Source organism: Saccostrea echinata, unplaced genomic scaffold (genome assembly GCF_033153115.1).
Source record: "Saccostrea echinata isolate AGI-Se365-2 ecotype Australia unplaced genomic scaffold, CSIRO_AGI_Sech_v1 ptg000014l, whole genome shotgun sequence".
NCBI lineage: Eukaryota > Metazoa > Mollusca > Bivalvia > Ostreida > Ostreidae > Saccostrea > Saccostrea echinata.
In genome coordinates, this window is record NW_026889763.1 from 14982836 (window position 1) to 15003006 (window position 20171).

Genomic DNA, 20171 nt, shown 5'->3' on the forward strand with positions numbered 1-20171 from the left:
GTCCTACCTTTTGATGTTATTGATTTTGGTATTTCTAAAAGTTCCTTGGAGTTTTTAAGTATCCACATCTGATTTACACTACTTCTCGAATATCTTGTCGTACAGTACTCCTGAAGTCTCTCCTTCACTGCTATTTAAATTTTGGTGAGAAGTAAATAAAGAGGCATGATTTTGGTTGTTTAAAGTCCCTTCGAGACTTTTTCACTCATATTGAGACGTCACCACTTGCCGGTGGAGGGCTGCAAATTTAGACTTATACTTCTTACTTACGGTCATTGAGCAGTGAGGGATCTTTTTGTGCCAGCACCTACTGCGACACGGGACCTCGGTTTATAAGATCTTATCCGAAGGACAGGTCTCCACGCAGTGGGATTCGAATCCGCGACGTAATGACGTGTCCAGAAGGACTATAGTTGTAGGATGAAGAAAAACATGAACACGAACACATGAGCACTTTAGAGTTTTTTTTTGGAAGCAATAGTCGATGTATATTTGTAAGAAATACTAGGTGTAGACTTCAACTTGAAATATGGTGGAAAACAAAAGTGGACCCTTATTTGATTAAGAATACGTGTATATTATTACATATATTAACTGCATTAATTCCTTTGTTGGCATATTGAAGTTAAAGGAACAAACTGGTTGTTTGAGCAGTAATTAATTTCTTCCGTAAAACGTGGCAGTTTAAAAAGCCCATGATTTGCAATATCCATAATTGCAGATGCATGTCTGTATTCTGGTGTCTAAAAATCCAAATATGGACTTTCTTTGACTTTTTCAAATAGAGTATTTAAACTTTCAAAGGGACAGAGTAAAGTTTGGTGCGAATTTGACAAAGACCTAACTATTTACATAAGGTAGTGGTGAATCAAAGCTTTCTGCCTTGTAGAGTCTTTAAAAATTGTAAAATTCATTTCATAGGAGTCAAGAGTGTAAGTCCCATGTGGGTCAGGGATGATAGAAGCCCAAGAAGGTGACCCTAAGGCCTCTTATCCTGGAAGACAGAATTTTGTAATATCAAATCACAGGGACTTCTTTCCCAAATTTCTCTCTCTCTCTCCCTCTCTTAGATATAAATTTAATTTTAAGTATTTTTAAACAGATGGAGCACTGTGGATGAGGAACCCATATGATCAAACAAGACTTGAAAACAAATAATTATTCTGAAGAATATGTAATTATTGCCTACAGAGAACAAATTCATTCCAATGTTTACCTACAGTTCTGTAGCTCTTCTGTAGCTCAAACTGGTCGGAAAAACCGGAGATCCTAATTTTTTCTGACCAGTAAGCTATAGATCTGCAGGTGTCTGATTTGCCAAACCTGTTTTATAAGAGGCTTTGTATAATCCGAGGTCAAAGTGAAATACATGTAGAATGCTTACTCCACACTTGTTTAACAAAAACATTCTTTAACAATTCATTGTATACATTTAATTATCACAGCCTTCTGATAATACATTTAAATCATTGAGCAAGCAAAATATGGTACAACATGGCATTTGATGGAACTTTGACATATCACAGAATAAAAATACATTATAACAGTTTACATGTATACATAAACAAGTCTCCAATCAAGATCTTTGTTTAAGAATCTTGTTATAAATTAATCAATGAAATTATGCCTTTCAATTTTTTAAAACAGTTCATTAATCTACATTTTGCAGTAGCAGTTCTGAGTGCCAATACAAATGTAATACATTTACATGTATCAGCATACTACCCTCTGTTTATCTGACTAGATAATTTAAATGCTACTTCTTCCTACATCAATGAATGAGACAAGAATACAAGTCATGTATTTGAAGGAGCTCTCATTTTCTAATTCCTCCAGTCTTTCTATTTTTACATTTCCACTTTGACATTAGGATTAGCATCTCTGATGTTTGCTAGGGACCTAATACTTGTACAGCCATACAAATGGAGCAATTTTAATCTGAAAAAGAAAAAAAAAAGATTTCATTTAATTTCTCTCTTCTCATCAAAGACCCTGTATTCATATTTTTAAAAGTATGAAGTACATGCGTAGTCATATAGATTTTCCTGCAGACATGTACATGGAATTCAAAGCCTTTATATGAAGAAACATCTAAAAACATAATGCATCTCAAATATTCTGAGAGATCTCTCACTTAATTGAGTGAAATAATTGAGGAAATGTCCTCTCTTTTTTTTAAATTCTAAATACCAGGACACCCAGAGTGAATTATTCTAATGCCAATGGTATGAAATGACAATGTCATAAAAATACTCCACAAATCATGTACTACTTGTCCATAGTTCTGTAGAAATTTACATGCCTTTTGCAGTGTTTCATCAGTTTATCAAATTTACATGCCTTTTGCAGTGTTTCATCAGTTTATCAAATTTACATGCCTTTTGCAGTGTTTCATCAGTTTATCAAATTTACGTGCCTTTTTGCTGTGTTTTATCAGTTTATCAGATTTAAGTGCCTTTTGCAGTGTTTTATCAGTTTATCAGATTTACATGCCTTTTGCAGTGTTTTATCAGTTTATCAGATTTACGTGCCTTTTGTTGTGTTTTATCAGTTTATCAGATTTACATGCCTTTTGCAGTGTTTTATCAGTTTATCAAATTTACATGCCTTTTGCTGTGTTTTATCAGTTTATCAGATTTACATGCCTTTTGCTGTGTTTCATCAGTTTATCAAATTTACATGCCTTTTGCAGTGTTTCATCAGTTTATCAGATTTACATGCCTTTTGCTGTGTTTCATCAGTTTATCAAATTTACATGCCTTTTGCTGTGTTTTATCAGTTTATCAGATTTACGTGCCCTTTGTTGTGTTTTATCAGTTTATCAGATTTACATGCCTTTTGCAGTGTTTTATCAGTTTATCAGATTTACGTGCCTTTTGCTGTGTTTCATCAGTTTATCAAATTTACATGCCTTTTGCTGTGTTTTATCAGTTTATCAGATTTACGTGCCCTTTGTTGTGTTTCATCAGTTTATCAGATTTACATGCCTTTTGCAGTGTTTTATCAGTTTATCAGATTTACGTGCCTTTTGCTGTGTTTTATCAGTTTAATTACTGAATGCTCCGTGACGTCAGACAGGAAGTTTAACTTTACCGACTCCAACCTCGGGCTGCAAAAATTGGCCATCATCAAAACACTGAAAAAAAAAATCCTCTTATTTAGTAATCAAAGCATATTCATTTGCCTGAATTTCCTTTGAATTAATCAAAATTTTCCCTCTTAATTCTGAAAATTATGCATACATGTATAAAGCATTTTCAATGGTGCCCTCATAAGGGTATCCTTAAAACATGCATGTCAGTTTTATGACTTTTTCTCTGGTCATGAGCAACACTTTTGTATCCAGTGTGAACTTAAAATAATTCCTAATTTAACAAGAGTTATTGCCCAGACAAGATTTTAACAACTTAAATCCCTTTGCCTTTGTCCAAATGTCATAAATTTTCCTCATGTTGCTCCAACAATATTTGTTTTCCAAAAATATGGCCCTTCATACATTGAAGAGTTAGGGGGTGGTTACATACAGATTTGAATACAGCTATGAAGTCTAACCTTCTGTGAGTACACCCTGTAGAGCTGATATCAATACTCCGGAGATTTGTACAGTTGTTAGCGAGGGCCCGGACACCTCCATCTGTCACATGTCTACAACCACACACATCTATGCTCCTAAAAAGAAAATTTTATACAGAACAATTTATTTTCAATTACTAGTATTTGGAAACAAACACATTCCTTGATTTTTGATTTGGAGACACTGAAGATTTAAAGATATGTGCACATTAAGTTTAAAACACTGTATCCATAATTCTGAACAGTAAACAGGGCAACCAATACATTCCTTGTGCTCATTTAACTGTCAGACTTTACTTACCAAACTCTCCTAATTTCATCACATTCTGTACAATGTACATTGTATATTGATCTTGCCTAAATTGATAAGATCAATTTGTGTAATTTACAAACCTGATGTCCCTTATACACTGTGACTGACTTATGTCCTTTATATGTGATGTTCTTTATGTGGAAATGTAGATACCTCTAGCAGTGAGATATCTGTGATTGTCTGATATCTTTTATGTGGATATGTGGATACCTCTGGCAGTGAGATATCTGTAATTGACTGATGTCTTTTATGTGGATATTTAGATACCTCTAGCAGTGAGATATCTGATTGACTGATGTCCTTTATGTGGATATGTAGATACCTCTAGCAGTGAGTTACAGGCCCGTAGGAAGCAAATTCAGTTTGGGGGGGGGGGGGGGGGCACTGCCATACATTTTCAGTCGACAGTTGAGGGGGCACTACCAAAAATTTTCTGACAAGCAAAAAAAAAAAAAAGAAAAAAAAGGTCATCAGACGTTTTTATTGAGGGGGCACAAGCATATAGTATCTATGTTTCCTATAGTAATCTATATATCGGCAAAATTATTGGAGGGGGGGGGGGCACAGCCCCCCCCCCCCCCCCCCCCGTTCCTACGGCCATGAGTTATCTGTGATTGTCTATCCTGGTATTCTTTAAATATCAATGAGATATTTTTGTTTAACTAATCCTAATGTCCTGTATATCTTCAGCAATGACATATTTACGGTTGACTAACCTGATGTCCTTGTGAGAAAATAATTTTGCCAGGAATGAGTTATCTGTTAAAATATCTGATGTCCTTTGAAGATGTAGAAATTCACTGACCTGATATCCTTTAGATATGTGGATATCTCTAGAAGTGAGATATCAGTGATATTTGGACAGTTGGCTAGGATTATAGTTTGAAGGCGATTACAGTACTTCACTATATATCTTATGCAGTTGTCTTTTATCTGAAAGCAATAATTCCACATTATGTCAAATATACCTTTATATGTTTACTTCTTATTTCTTAAAAGGTGGTGATAGAACCTGTTTCTTCTTATTTTAAACTTCTATGAATATTGTTTTTAATAATCATTGGTAGGGCCCAAATCACTAGCAAATCATTACCTTTTTACAGCCCCGTAAATCCAGGGTTTCCACTTTACTAAGACTGGTGGACAAACGTGAAATCACCGAATCTGTCAACTACAAATAAACACTCAGAACTATTAGCAGTGAAAAATTTCCCAAATCCTCCTCCATTAGCTGATCTTGAGGCAGTAAATTGCTCACCTTGTAACACTGTCCCAGATTCAGAGTCTTTAAGTTGATACAGTTTGCTGCCAGATATTCTATTCCATTTGCTTTAATGTTGAAACATCCAAACATTTCCAAGACTCGGAGCCTGTAAAACAGCAATCAACCAATGAAAAGGTCTGACTCAGATGTGTGCAGAGTCTAATGACTGTCAAGGATTCTCACCATTTTCCATGTTTTTTGATGACTGTTATCAGTCCTTCATTTGTGATCATTTGACATCCACTGATACAAAGACTCTCCAACCTAAAAAAACAATTCATTGTCAGGTACACATCATCAAACAATAATGGTAAATCTGTGTTTTTAAAGGTCTTGGAGAAAGCTTTACATCACCTATGCTATTTTAAATGCAAGATGCATATACATACATGTATATATATAAGCAAAAAAAAGTTTGTCACAATCACTCATCGATAAATAAAGTGCACTGCCAGGGTACATGATACACCCATCCTGAACTGTATGATGCACATCAATTTATTCTTATATTCCCTTGCACTTTTTATTGGTTAAAATATGACACAATGAAATTCGGTGTCCAGCATGTGAAAATTTACTGGTAAATCCTGCAATATGGCCAATGCCTAACCAACTTGATATTTTGATCATCAGTTTTTGTGCGTATGTTTCCCCAATTATGGTCCTTGAGAAATAAAGCACTTACTAGTTTTGTTACTGTCTATGGATCAATCTCATTTCATTATGCTATGAATTGGATCAATCTGATATATTTCTGTAGACAATGAATTGACAGAAACTTAAGTAATAATATTCACAGCTACAAGTTGTCATCCTGTAATATTGTAACTATATTGGAATAAAGTTATGTAATACATCTGGATTTCTCTATAATGTACAGAAAAACCAAAGAGATTTCTTAAATTTTTTTAATCTACTACTCAACGATTAAAAACAAAATTCATGATTTGATGGACTTAAGCCTCATAGTGTGCAAGATACGATTCAAACACAATATGACTACACACAACCATAAAATTCTACAATGGAGCTATATCATAAAACTTTTAAGCAACAGCAGTCCTCCTCCATCCCCAAATGCATCAACTGACCATGACTGATAGTCCCAAACTTTTAGTGTGCAAGCTATTTGACTAAGAATAGCAAAAAAATTCCAAAATGAGAACCAAGGTGACCTACGTTTAGGTTCCGACATTCCCCCCCCCCCCCCCCCCCCCCCCCCCCCCCGGATGCATCAACTGACATGGTTTGATCATCCTTGACCATACAGTGTGCAAGCAACATATGACTCAGACATAAAAAAACAAACAAACAAACTAACAGGCAGACTTACAGACTGGAAAGCCTATACCATAATGCAGCCCATCAAGAGAAGGTCAAGGGTGTATAAAAATGACAGTCATCATTATTCATTAATATTAAATATTCTGAAGCAGTCTTTGAATCATGTGATGTAGTTTTGTAGTTTTTACCTGTTTGAGGAGTTGGCCAGAGCTCCTATACCACTGTCAGAGACATTACACCAGCTGGCATCAATGTGGGTCAGTCCCTTACAGTGAGAGGTGGCATGGAGGAGGATACAGTCCCCCATCAGGGCCCCCCGGCTACAGCCAAAAAAGTTCAACTCCTACAAAGATACCTCAACATTACATACATAGAACTTCAGAAAAAGAAACTAAATTTCCTACAAATAAAAATCATACAAATACATTTTCTACAATATGCTTTCTAATCATTCTCAAAACAAGAAAGCTGATAATATTACCACAATAATGAATTTATTTACAGTATAAGGACATCCCTGCAGTTACTCACCTTAAGAGAGCTGGCACAGGCCCTGAAGAGGTTACGTAGGCCTTTGGCAGTAATGTAGTCACCATGACACTGAATCAAAGCAAGGCTGACAGGACGATGTCTACCAATTTGTTCCAAAGACTCATCTGTTAAGTTGTGATTCTTTTTAATTGTGATGTAGCGCCCTGTAAAATCAGTGCAACAAAACTGACTAAATTGTATATATATTCAAATACCTATCTTGTTCTGTATTCACAAAACTGTGTTGTTCAATCGTGTCAAGCTGGCATAGGAGAATCAACCAGGGCCTAAAACTTGTAAAAATGAGAAGGTACATGTACTGTATGTTACAAAATCAAAGTTTTGTTGAAAGGTGCAATAGATTGTTAACTTTTTGTCACAGTATAATCTGAAGTAAAAAGGCCATTCTTGAATGTAGTGTTTGGATAAATGTACTTTGAAACACAGGTAAATACAATAGAATATAAATCTGAAATTGGATACAAATTCTGGTGAAATACTCGTACTGCACCAACTTATGAGCCGGTCAATGGATAATTCTTCTGACTGAATTAATCTAATACAACCGACTTATATGTGGACCGACTTATAGGCAAGTACATGTGGTATGTTTTGTAAGAAATTTATCTAACTATCAAATGTCAATTATTTTATCAAACAATTAACCAATAGCATTCATAACTGTTATGCCTCTGTAGTTATTTGGATCGCAGATGTCACTACTTTTATGGATAGGTGTTATGCAGTCCGATGACCACAATTTAAGATAGTGGCCAACAGTAAGGTAGCTTTTAAAAATTATGTGAAAGCAAAGTAAAGGAGAAGTTTGACCAGTCTTAATCACATCATTAAAAATATTGACTACACCTGAAACTTCTCCAACTTTTATTTTTGAAATAGCACTTGATATTTCTGATAAGGATATGTGTTTATCTAATTCATTAAAGCATTTTACTTTTTCTAACCCATTAAGGATGCTATTCATCTATATGCGTCATTTGTCTGTACTTACATAGAGTGTTGTCCATGCAGACTCGGTAAAAATGTTGACAAGTCCGAGCACACTTGATCAGATCTGAGTGAGGGAGATATGACAAAACATTCAACAGTAGCTCATCCGGGAGACACAACCACACCGAAAAATTGCCATCCCGGATACGTGGGGTCTGAAATCAAATTTATCATGTCTCATCATTTTTTTTTTTAATATCAATTTGTAAGTGTTCTGTAGAAAGAGGAAACATTTCTTATTTTTGAAAGTTGTGTTTTATCTAAGATCTCAAATTAACTCAAGGTACTGTGAGCGAGCTAACAAAATAATATCCCCACCCCAATGCAGTTTTGTTAAAGAGACCATTCTAATTTTGTAAATGTGACCTTGAACTTGCCAAAAAGACCTTGGATAAAAAAAATGACAGATACCCTGGTCATAAGAAATCTTTTACTGAAATATGGATATCCAAAGCTTCTCCATTAGAAAATTATAGACCTGTCATGAATTTTACACTTTTTATACCAGTGACCTTGAATTTTCCACAATGAGCTTGGGTCAAGGTTATGACAAACCCTCAGGTTATAAACAATCTTAGTACCAAGTATGAGCTTCCAATGATTCTCCATTACAAAGTTATAGCCTGGACAAAAATTTTATAATTTTTCTGCCAATGACCATGAACTTGGCAGAATGACCTTGGGTCAAGTCGAGACACACCCTCTTGTCATGAATAATCTACATACCAAGAATGAGCTTCTGATGATTCTATTTTACAAAGTTATAGTCCAGACAAGAATTTTTTACTTTTTCTGAAAAAGTTACCTTAAACTTGCTGGAATTACCTTGGATCAAGGTCAGACACACTCTTGGGTCATAAGCAATCTCTGTACCAAGTATGAGCTTCCAATGATTTTTCATTTCAGTTATAGCCAGGACAAAGTTGCAAGGACATAGGGACAGACAAACGGACAAGGTGATTCCTATATACCATCCCAAACTTCTTTTGTGGAGAGTATAGTGACTAATGCCATTAGAATGTTCAAAGAAATAGACATGTATGTTTGTTAAGGATATAGACTCACCATTTCATGATACTTATGGTAGGCATTCAACACACTGGCAGCATCAGCTGAGAAAAGGACAAGGGAAAAATTTAACAAAATTCCTCAACTAATTTGTCAACTACTAATTGGCAACTACACAGTGAATTTACATACCCTCCTCAAATATAGTGCTAATTATCTTCTTTCTTTCAAACTTTTCAAACAAAAAAATATTTAGGACTGAGGACAAAAATTTGTACACACCTGCTGGAGTTACCGTCTCGGGTTCTTGCAGCCGGTGGTCCACGAGCCCCGGGAGGTCTGAGGAGGGACTATCCTGGGTTACCTTGGGGTATGTGACATCCAGAACTCTGATCCCTGGGTTTTTCTGCCCCTCTTCTGATGAGGCACTCTGTGTCCTCTCCTCCTCTACCTGTTCTATTGATGGAGGATCCTCCTCCTCTACAGGTGCTGACTCCACAGGTAAGTCCACAGGTATATCTACAGATAAATCCCCAGGTAAATCCACACTGGATACGTCTCGGGAGTCTTGTCTGGTGCTCCTATATCATAAAGTGAGATTATCTTGTATATAGATTAAAGAATACTGAAGGGCCTCCACTCAACACACAATTTACGAATTTCTAAACATTTTGTTTTACTCTGTACAATGTGAAAGTCTGATTTAGCCAAACAGTACATCCTGATTTGTGGTCTGTGTAACATTTTCTATGGTACCATTAATCTTACTTGTACTCCATTACCAAATCCATTTGAACATTGTCTATAGTACCATTAATCTTACTTGACTCTATAAACAAATCCATTTGAGCTTACCTGACTTTAGGGTCTGCACTGAGTGGTCTAGACTTCAGGGCGGGTCTCTTCTGAGGTCCCCCACTCCTTGGCCTGCTTGCCAGGTTCTCTGTACTACCCGAGGTATTACCTTTGCCCCCTCTCCTGGCTACCCCTGCACTCCCTGGCCTCTGAGGGGGGAGGCTTGACTTTGTACTTAGTTCCCTGGTATGATAAGATGACCAGGCAATACTAGACCTCTGCCATTTCCTCTCATATCCTGGGGCCTCTATAGATTCCCTAACAATGCTCTTCACCATTTTCCCACTCCTCTCTGGTCTGGTATTTCTAGACTTTGACTTTGTTGGTGAAGATGATCTCATGTCTCCAATCACCTGCTCCAGGAATGGTCTGGTTTCCTCAGGTTCCTTTGGTATTTCCACTTTGACCCCCACTTGTTTTGGTAGGAAGAAATCCTGCCAGTCTTCGCTGTCTGTAGAAACATCCAGAGCAGGCCTCGGTTTGTCCTCGTCACTGCTCATACACAGATTCAGACTGGGGACAATTTTTTCCTGACTCCGACATGTATCTCTTTGTTGCCTGCTCTCCTGCACACTAAACACTTCCACATCTATAGGGGCTGATCTTTTATGTTTGAGAGGTTTCTCTTTTGGTTTTTCTCTCTCGTGGAACCAAACTTCTTCATTGTCCATATATTTTGATAGATCTTCATCATTCATATCAATGTCATTATTTGAATGATGATTTTTAGAAACATTGTTTTCATCCAATACCTCTATATGATCTTCTGCCTCACTCTCACTTTGAGACTTTTTCCCCTCCTTATGATCATTTCTCTTACAGAGATCCTCCACTTGGTCTGATACATCAGGGTTTTGTAAAAGCTCACTATGTTTTTTCCTGAAGTAAGAATTTATAAATCCCTTCATCACTGGGTCGGTGACATGTTCAAATATTTCCTCTATCTCCCTCCCTGCCTGTGTGTTCTCTCGCTCCTCACTGGAGGGTACACCACTGTCCTGGCTTTCTTTTTTTATCACCCTGAATTGATCATTCTGACTTGACTTATTACTAGAGCTATCACTAGGTACACTGGGGACCTTCTTCTTTGAGAACGTCCTCTCTTTCTTTGCTACCCTGGGAGGTTTGGACTTCTTTATTATCGTGACCTCCACTCCTGCCAGGGATTCACCACAGTCTCCACACCAGCTCATGTAGGCCTTGTTTACCTCCCCACAATCCTCACATACTAACACCGACTTCCCCTCAATCTGGGACTCCTCAGGTCTTTTCTTTGTTTCTCTCAGAAATGACAGATCTAGTCCCATTTTATTCATTCTCTCAGTGATTCCCTCAGCTTTGACACTGGTGGCTTTGCTGACCTGCGTGTTGACCTCTGTGTTGACCTCTGTCTCCTGTTTCCGTGGTGAGTCCTCCAGAATTTCCTCCAGCTCCACTTCCTCTCTGATATCCTCTTGTCTGTCCCGGTAGTATAGCTTCTCCAGAGAGGAAAAGTATCGGTCAATAGAAGACTTGGCAAATTTTCTTTGTTTCTCTAACAGCGCATCTTCTTCTGCCTCCTGCTGTCGCCTGAAAACATAGAATACAAAAATATAACAGACGTACACTGCTTATGTGGAAATTTAGATGTGGGGGTAATTTAAGCTAAATACACAAGAAAAATTCATTCAGGAAATATACCCCTGCAGACTAACACCTTTCTGTAAATTTTGATTTGTTCATTTAAGTACAAATACTTACAAATCAAATAACTAAAGATGATAAAGATACATTTCCTTAATACAAGAAGATCTTTAAATTCTGTTGCTATTGCTTTCTAAATTTGATGTCTAAGACTAGTTAACCTTTATTCAAGTAAAGTTGATGACTAAGACTAGATGTAAAATTGATGACTTAGACTAGTTAACCTTTGTTCAAGTAAAGTTGATGACTAAGACTAGATGTAAAATTGATGACTTAGACTAGTTAACCTTTGTTCAAGTAAAGTTGATGACTAAGACTAGATGTAAAATTGATGACTTAGACTAGTTAACCTTTGTTCAAGTAAAGTTGATGACTAAGACTAGATGTAAAATTGATGACTTAGACTAGTTAACCTTTGTTCAAGTAAAGTTGATGACTAAGACTAGATGTAAAATTGATGACTTAGACTAGTTAACCTTTGTTCAAGTAAAGTTGATGACTAAGACTAGATGTAAAATTGATGACTAAGACAAGTTAACCTTTGTTCATGGAACTGCCTGATCTCCTCTACATGTCTCTGTGAGGAATTCTGCTGTTTCTGAGTGATGGATTTTCCCTCGTGTTGTTGAGTGCTGGATTTCCCTTCATGTTTCTGACTGACAGATTTCCCCTCCTGTTTCTTATTGTCTGTTTTCTGTGCACTCTTCTTCTTCCCTGGCAGCCCCTCAGTTTTCTTCACTTCCTCTTGAGTTACAATCTTCCTAGGTGAGGATTTTCTGTGGATGGTCTTTTCTGAGGAGTCTTTCCTTTGTAGAGGAGGGTGTGGGATCATCATATCCAGCATCTCTTCATCTAAACATGTACAGACAGAAGGCTAAGTGAAAGATTCAACAAAACACATGTACTAAACACACTAGGCTTTCAATTTAACATTTTCATCAGAAAAATTATGCTGTAAGAAAAACATATGGAGCATTTACATCATGTGTAGTAAAAAATACATTAGGTATTTTCTATTCCGCTGTGTGATCTTTAAACATGGCATAGATTTACCTCCATTTTCTTTTTCCTGTGATTCTTTATTCTCGGGGTCTGCATTGGGCTGTTTCTTGTCCAATCCTGGGACAGGTACAGGGTACGGCACAGGATATCCTTGAGCAGCCAAGAAACTGAAATATGATGCTAAATCCACATTCACTGGAGGTGGAGGATAAGGTATTCCACCATGCCTCTGAGGTGGATGAGGAAAACCCCCCTCTCCTTCTGGTCCAGGTACGACTGGAGATTGAGGTGGATATGTTGGAGGTCCATGATGCATCATTTCATGCCTCCTTTGATAGTGCTTACTTGCATCACCTGCACTGTGGACAAAAGGTACACTGGGGGGCCTTGGGACCTGGAAAGGCATGTACCGACCATCTGGTGACTGTGGAACCTGGGGAACATAGCGACTGTCTGGAGAGTGTGGAACTGGGGGTACTGGGTAATAATTGTCTGGCATATGGGAGACTGGATAAGGAAAGTGATTGCCCTCTAGAGGGTGAGACATGTGTGGAGCCAAGTATCTGTTATCTTGGGATCTGGGGATATTGTGTGGCATGAAACTGTCATAGAACTGTTGTGGAGGTACTTCTGGGGGCCAAGGCTTATACATATTGGGATCAACAATATCAGGTTTGTCCATCAGTTTGCTGTCTGCTACAGCAGGCCTTGGGGTTACCCCTGAATACATCTGTCTATACAATTCTGACTGCTGACTTCTGGCTGTGTACATGATCTCCTCTTGTGGAGGGTAAGGTGTTCTGTAATGATGTGGGGGAACCTGTGAGGAGGGGAAGGGAGACTGATCAAGCTGGGAGGGAGAAAACATTGGTACAGGGTAGCTATGTCCTCCAACAGCTGCACTACTTCTTGGAGCTGTAAAAAAATGAATTCCTGAGAAATATGCATGAATGAAATACCAAATAAAAGTGATACATAAATGTGATTTTAAAACTTACAAATCACAATTACTTCTTACTAACTTGCTCCTGTTTACTATGTGGGGAGCATAGGGCCACACAATTTACAAATTCACAATGAATGGATTTTATTATTACCTGATGTTGTCTGTCCGTTACTGTAATCTCTTGAAAGGTGGACAGGGTTACCATGGTAACTTTTGTTTACTGGTGGACTTTGTCCTAGGTAGGCCTGGTGATAAATCTCATCAGAAGAAAAGACAACATTTCTGTGAACTGATTCATATCCATTACGAAAGGATGGAGGTAAACTGAGGTTTTCTGCCTCATCCTCATTTTCCTGACTGTAAATATTAGAGGGTTCAAATCTGGGTCTGTTTAGTCTTGGTTTCTCTTTTTCTGATTTTCTTTCCATACTAATGTCCTTTTCAATACTTAGTTTCAGCCCTGATTCATTTTTTAGATGTTTTGGCTTCTCTGGAAGTTTTGGCTTTTCTGGTTTCTGTAATTTCTCCTCAACAGATGAACTCCTATCACTATTAAGATGATCTATGTCCTTTGTGGATTTTTTCAGGAATTCGTTGTACTTCTCTTCCCCTAATACCTGTCTCATCTCTCCTGGGATAAAGTTCTCAATTGACTTGACAGGCTTTTCCTCTGGCCTGTGAGTAGACAGACCTAAATCGTCCACATTTCCAAGAGATTTCTGGAACAACTGATGAGGCTCAGTTTCCTCGAGAGACTCCTTAACCTGAGGACTCTTACCAGAATTCTTGAGTTTTGAAGATTTACTAAAGAAGTCTTCATATTCCACAGCAATGGGTGAAAGATTTTCTTTCTTTGATGAAACATAATCAATTTTTGGAGAGACCTGAGAACTTGATGTTGTTTTTTTCTGGAGGGAGGTTTCTCCATGATGAAGATATCGAGGTGAGTGCTCCGAGTACCTGGCTTTTGCGGAATTCTGACTGGAATTTTTCTGGTTCTCACTCTCTGCTATCTCCTGTTTGGCCAGACTTATCAGTCTTTCTACTGCACTGTTATACCCCTCCTCATCCCCACACTGAGCTTTAGCTCTCAGTTCCTCTCTCAACAACGTAAAACTATCTGTCTTTGACTTCTCCCCCTCTCCTTTGTCTGTGAAATCTCTGATCTCTGCTCTTATTGCAGTTGCCTCCTTTGGTGTGGCCTCATTTGATATTTTCCTTGTTGGCAATCTCTCCAGACTGTGACTTGCTTCTCTCTTGTCTGTGGCACTTAAATGATTTTGGTAACTCAAAAATTGATTCCTTGTAGATTTCTGCTCAAAATTATCATCAGCGAGTGGCTGAGTCTGGGTGAGCTTTCCCTCCAAGTCGCTAGACTTTTCTTTGAGATTCAAAGTGTTTAAGCCTGTTTCCTTCTCAAATGCTGCACTTGCTGCAAGACTAGAGTTGTTCAGTTCAAAGTATGCTAATCTTCTCTTTCTGATCTCCTCTGGAGAAGGGTTATCCTCCATCCTTATCACTGTAAGAATTAGAAATGCATGGAGATGGAACAAATAATTACTCCAAATTTCAGATTTTAACAGGTCAGGCACAATCTCTTGATTTAGCTATATAGCTTGATTTAGCTATATAGCTTCATTAAGCTATTCAGAATAGCTTGATTTAGCTATTTTATCACACTTTTTTTCTTAATATGTTATTTTCTCAGCATGCACAAAAAGTCGCACCTTGGTGCAGTGATAATATTCAACCTTGAACTCTTCTGAAAATAATGCATGTAGAAATCACTCATCAAATTGCGTCTCCTTAAGAGACTTTGTACTCAAAGTTCTAAACGTTTTGGGGCTATATAAAGCAACTGATACAGTTACTTCTTCTATGAAATTATAAAGGAGGCCAATTATGGTCAACAAGATAACTGATTGGTAATAATTCAGTACAATGAGAACCAATCATACTTATCCACACCTCAACACACACAAGTTAGTGTACAGTTACTCAAAAAATGGAAATACATCTTTTGCTTAAAAGTATTCAAATGCTGCAATGTTAGAACTATCTTTGATTTTGGTTGTTGTCTTGATAGCCCATAGTACATATATGAATTGTCAAATACATGCAACTTTTAGTCTATTTCTTACAAGAAATATTTTTCTGAAAAACTGCATATAAATAGCTTTATCAAGCTATTTTGAATAGCTTGATAAAGCTATATAGCTATTTGTAGCTAAATCAAGAGATTGTGCTGGACCTGTTTAATATCAAGACATTTACAGATTTACAGATCTATATCAATATACATAAACAATAACCTTTTCTTCTCTCTCTATTCAAACCACTAAGTCTTTCTTATCTATTTTAATGTGACCAATGAAGGATCTTTGCAATATATTAAAATACCACTCATTAAACAGAGGTAATTCGGAATGGAATGCTTGCATTAATAACTAAAAAACCGTTGAAAATTTCACCATATAATCAATGTTTCAAACTACAGTCGAACTATATTACAGAATGCGTAGGATGAGTAAACTTACGTGTAATGTGTTACCGCATAATCATAATGACAACTTGACAGACCCCTGCGAACGTTTCATCATAACTGGTTCCCATGCTTAATGCCGTAGAGTACGTGCACCAACCATCGGAGCAACCAGTCAACAATCGTCCATTTTGTTACTAGTAAACAATGTTCTCCAAGTAAATCAATGCTTTTCATTCATCGATCGATTGATAGCGCTAATTATTGAAGCGATAAAAAGATGTAGATAAAGACTGAAAAATAAAGCACATAACAATACTGAGGCCTGCAGGGAACGCATAGCTAACGTGTGAAATGCCGTAATCATCGGTAATAATGAGTCAAAGGATACACCAAAGGTTTCCAAATGCCAGAATTTAATTTGCATGTAATTCTTTCATTATCAAAGATAACATAATGAAAGTATATATCATTTGAAAGCTTGTTAAATTTACTATTTAATTATCGTAATTTAAACTTTAATAAATAACTTATTTCAAAATTATTTAAATATTAATGTAAATTTTAATGCATAAATATTTTATAAATCAACTTTTTTGTATTTAACCCCTCAAAGTGGTAATTTTGCCTCAAGGTAGATTAAAGATTGAACTTAAAAACTGTATCTCAGATTTTTTATTAATCTTCTAATTCAAAAGTTACAGCCATTTGTCCTTCAATGTTAACAATTTATTAGCCTACACTATTTAACATTTCCCTCAATAATTCCAAAACTAAGCTACAGTACCTGGCCATAATACAGTACGCAAAATGGCCGCCGTTATAACAAGAATAGATATGGGTTACCCAATATCCAAGATATTCGACTTTTAATTTATTCAAATTTTCATTGTGTTCAGATGATTTCTAATAAAAAAAAAAAAAACAAGCATTTACTGACAAAACGTCAGAGATACTCAAGCTGTAGAAAGTCAACTATAAAAGTGCCATATACATAAATATCCTAAAATGACATAATATTTAGGCTACTGCATGAGTTTCAACTTTTGTTGAATAAAATATGCATATAGTAGGAAACAAACTGCATGTACATATATAACGTTACATGCATGTAGTGACTTTATCACAAAATTGCATATGCATAAAAATAGTTTTAATTTCACATAGAACATAAACTAAATATAATTAATCGTATAATTTTAAAAAAATGTATTTAACGCCTCACTCATTTTCAGGAATATCTAATCCAAATAGCATGTTACAGGCCTATAACAACGTTTTCAAAGTGAAAGGGGGGGGGGGGGGACTCCCAAAAAATCCCGCATACTATGGGTCTGTGCTTCATGTGTACCATCTAACTTTCCAATGATAGAATCTTCTGTAAAAAAAAAATCAAAACAAGTCCAAGTCGTTATGGATTATCAAAGATAGCCCATTTTTATAAATAGCAAAACTACAGATCTATCAAGGATAGATTTTAATTTATTTTTTAATTTTGTGCTATTAAAAAGTACTATCACTCAAAGTATAGGCAGATGTTAAAGATGGTCCAACCTGTCACCTTTTAGAGTAATCAATGAACTCGTCCAGTGATGCATTGACGGCCGTTGTTAAACGCAAAGAAAGCGCGAGATCGGTTGCGGCCATGGAGCATCACTGAATATTCCTCCACCATATACTGATTTTGAATATACAGACGTTTTGAAGATAAACTTCATTTTTGTTTCTAGAAATGTTTTTATTTACAAAAATAGTACATTTTCGTGTTAGATCGATGACCATAACTCAGCCCCTCTAGCCCAGTCTATGGCTTCACCTTGAGTAAAAAACCTACACTTGTTATGAAACTGGTGTATAGTTCTAAACTTCTTTATGTCCGTAGCAAGTACTGATACCCAGTCTACTGATCTAAGCGTCAATAGGGAACGGTGCACACACCTGTTCTTGCAAGACCAAATAGCCTAGGTCTACACACGTGCGAAGATCTTTCCGAGCTCGGAAAATCACGCTGCTTTGCCGAGAAGTGTTTAACCATAATAACCATTCCGTTATTTAAAAAAAGAGAGAAAAAACACACACACCGTTAATGATTAACATTCTAACTCAAAAGAAAATATACGGCAATTAACGAACAATAATCATGACAGTAATATAATTGGTGAAAAGATTTATCATTATCAATCGAAGTGTGACCTATATATTTTCGTGAAAAAGACTGAGGAGGCAGCGAGCGTAGGAATATGAAAACTTTTTATTTGCTTTTCTGGGGAAAAAGTGATTTTCTTTAAATCTTTTAACGTTAATTTTGTTTTCTTTAACGTATTAAATATACATGATTATTCTTAATATTTGTTGTAATGTTTTATCTACTGATCATGAATGGAACTATTTTCTTCGGAGCAATTGTGTGAAGAGTACCTGACTTTAGTAATATCGTCTCCAAATCGATAGAGGCCCATATGTCCTTCACAATACGCACTAGGTCTTCGCGTTTTTTAATTTCGTCCAGGCGATGTTCTAATCTGATCTTAATTGTCCTCCACACATTTTCAATTATGTTAATGTCTGGTGATTGACTAGGCCAGGTAAGTGTAGGGATGTTGTTTGTCGTTTTCCACTCAACCGTCTGTCTGGACTGGTGCACCGGACAATTATCCTCCTGTAGAATCCAGGGACTTGCAGGAAACTCTTTTGCAACAAGAGGCCACAAATTATAATCTAGGACCGAAATATATTTCTCGGAGTTTATATTTCCTTCTACTTCAAAGTTCCAACACCATTAAAAGATAAACACCCCCAGAACATAGCCGATATGCCGAGGCGGGGCGAATGACTACTATACTGTCCAAGACAATCGGGTTGAAATCTTTCTCCAGGTTTTCTCCAGACGTAAATTTTTCTGTCCTTTCCTAAAACAACTTTCATCTCATCACTAAGAATGACCTGACTCCAGTTTTCCTCCACTGTCCACCCTACTTTGGATCGACACCACAAAACACGGTTTTGACGATTTGGTTTCGAGATTGTTATTTTCTTTGAAACGGAGCATCTTTGATATTTCTGTTCTTTTAATCTCCTTCTTACAGTTCTATTAGACACTTTCTGTGGTACAGATTCGTTAAATTTATCAGTTAAATCTGACAGAGTCTGCCGACGATTTTTCTTCACCAACCTTGACAAGACGCGATCACCTCTTTCGCCCACCAATCGTTTTCTTCCCGGTCTTTCTCTGTTTTCCACGGAACTCCTTTCAGCATTTCGTTTTACAACCTTCTGTATGGAATTTGGACTTATTCCGATAATTTCCGAAATTTTCCGACTACTTAAACCACTCTCATTCAATTTAATTATCGTCTGCTTTTGCTCGAGTGAAAGGTCTTTCCCCCTCGGAGCCATTTTGATTTACGTATGTTATGGTACTAAAAATAAATCTACGGAACTTCCTATGTGTGTGACGTCAGATATGACGTTCATGTATGGATGTGTATAGTTGTCATTATTTTTTATCATATTACAATCGATAAAATGAAGAGGAAAAACATTGTATGTTAATTTTAATTTTAACGGCGTCCATTTTGCGTACTGTATTATGGCCAGGTACTGTAGATATCAAAAATCTGAGATACGGTTTTGTGAACACACATTTGAGAAGCAACCCATCCAATTTTCAGAGAAATTGGTCAATAAATAAGGGAGCTGAATCCTTTGAAATAATACCACAAACTGTCTGATCTTACTTTACAGTAGAGGGCAAAAACCCATTACACAACAAAATCTGTCAAAGCTAGAAATATATGACACCTTGGAGATTCAGCTTTGGATACCTGTCACTTAGCCATATTTTTCATGCATATTCACAGGAATGGGAGGTTCTTTTCTGTATTTAGATGCTTTTAATTAAGTAAAATAGGTTCAATTCTGAATCAGAAAGATTTCCCGGCAAAATGACAAGAGCTAAGCTCCACCTCCTATTTTACGGTCATCAGTGATCTGTTAGATCTCCTTCTCTAAATCTAGAGTCCCTGTAGTTTAATTACTGATAACCTCTGTGTGGCTAGTGTAGAATTCTCCAAGTGGTCACAGTGATTTATTGCGTCTTTCATGAGCAGGCAGTCACAGATCAAATCAGAAGCTTCAATAACGGAACATTCACATGTGGTAGTGTTTATGTTTCATTATTGTTAAATAATTAGAAAACCATTTCATAATGACCAAAAAT

At 36.7% G+C, this 20171-nt stretch overlaps 1 protein-coding gene across 1 annotated transcript; it reads right to left on the reverse strand.

Annotated features, from left to right (window-relative positions):
• Positions 1–1424: 1424 nt before the first annotated feature.
• LOC133186802 (uncharacterized) lies at positions 1425–16036 on the reverse strand. The gene is made up of 17 exons (XM_061322130.1): positions 16008–16036; positions 13622–14989; positions 12576–13439; positions 12062–12374; positions 9840–11408; positions 9267–9565; positions 9042–9088; positions 7978–8131; positions 6966–7129; positions 6623–6777; positions 5334–5414; positions 5145–5256; positions 4980–5057; positions 4692–4819; positions 3553–3669; positions 3026–3136; positions 1425–1938 (listed from the first exon to the last, which is right to left on the reverse strand). Exons 2-17 carry the CDS (start codon positions 14979–14981, stop codon positions 1848–1850), a joined length of 5643 nt encoding a protein of 1880 aa, XP_061178114.1. The 5' UTR covers positions 14982–14989; positions 16008–16036; the 3' UTR covers positions 1425–1847.
• Positions 16037–20171: the final 4135 nt, after the last annotated feature.

Excerpts from the sequence above, each read along its gene's own strand:
- LOC133186802 (XM_061322130.1), bottom strand. The coding sequence starts at position 14,981 with ATGGAGGATAACCCTTCTCCAGAGGAGATCAGAAAGAGAAGATTAGCA. Across the intron at positions 11,409-12,061 it reads AGGCAGTTCCATGAACAAAG|GCGACAGCAGGAGGCAGAAG; the intron begins GTTAACTTGTCT and ends CTATGTTTTCAG. Across the intron at positions 5,058-5,144 it reads ATCTGGGACAGTGTTACAAG|TTGACAGATTCGGTGATTTC; the intron begins GTGAGCAATTTA and ends GTTTATTTGTAG.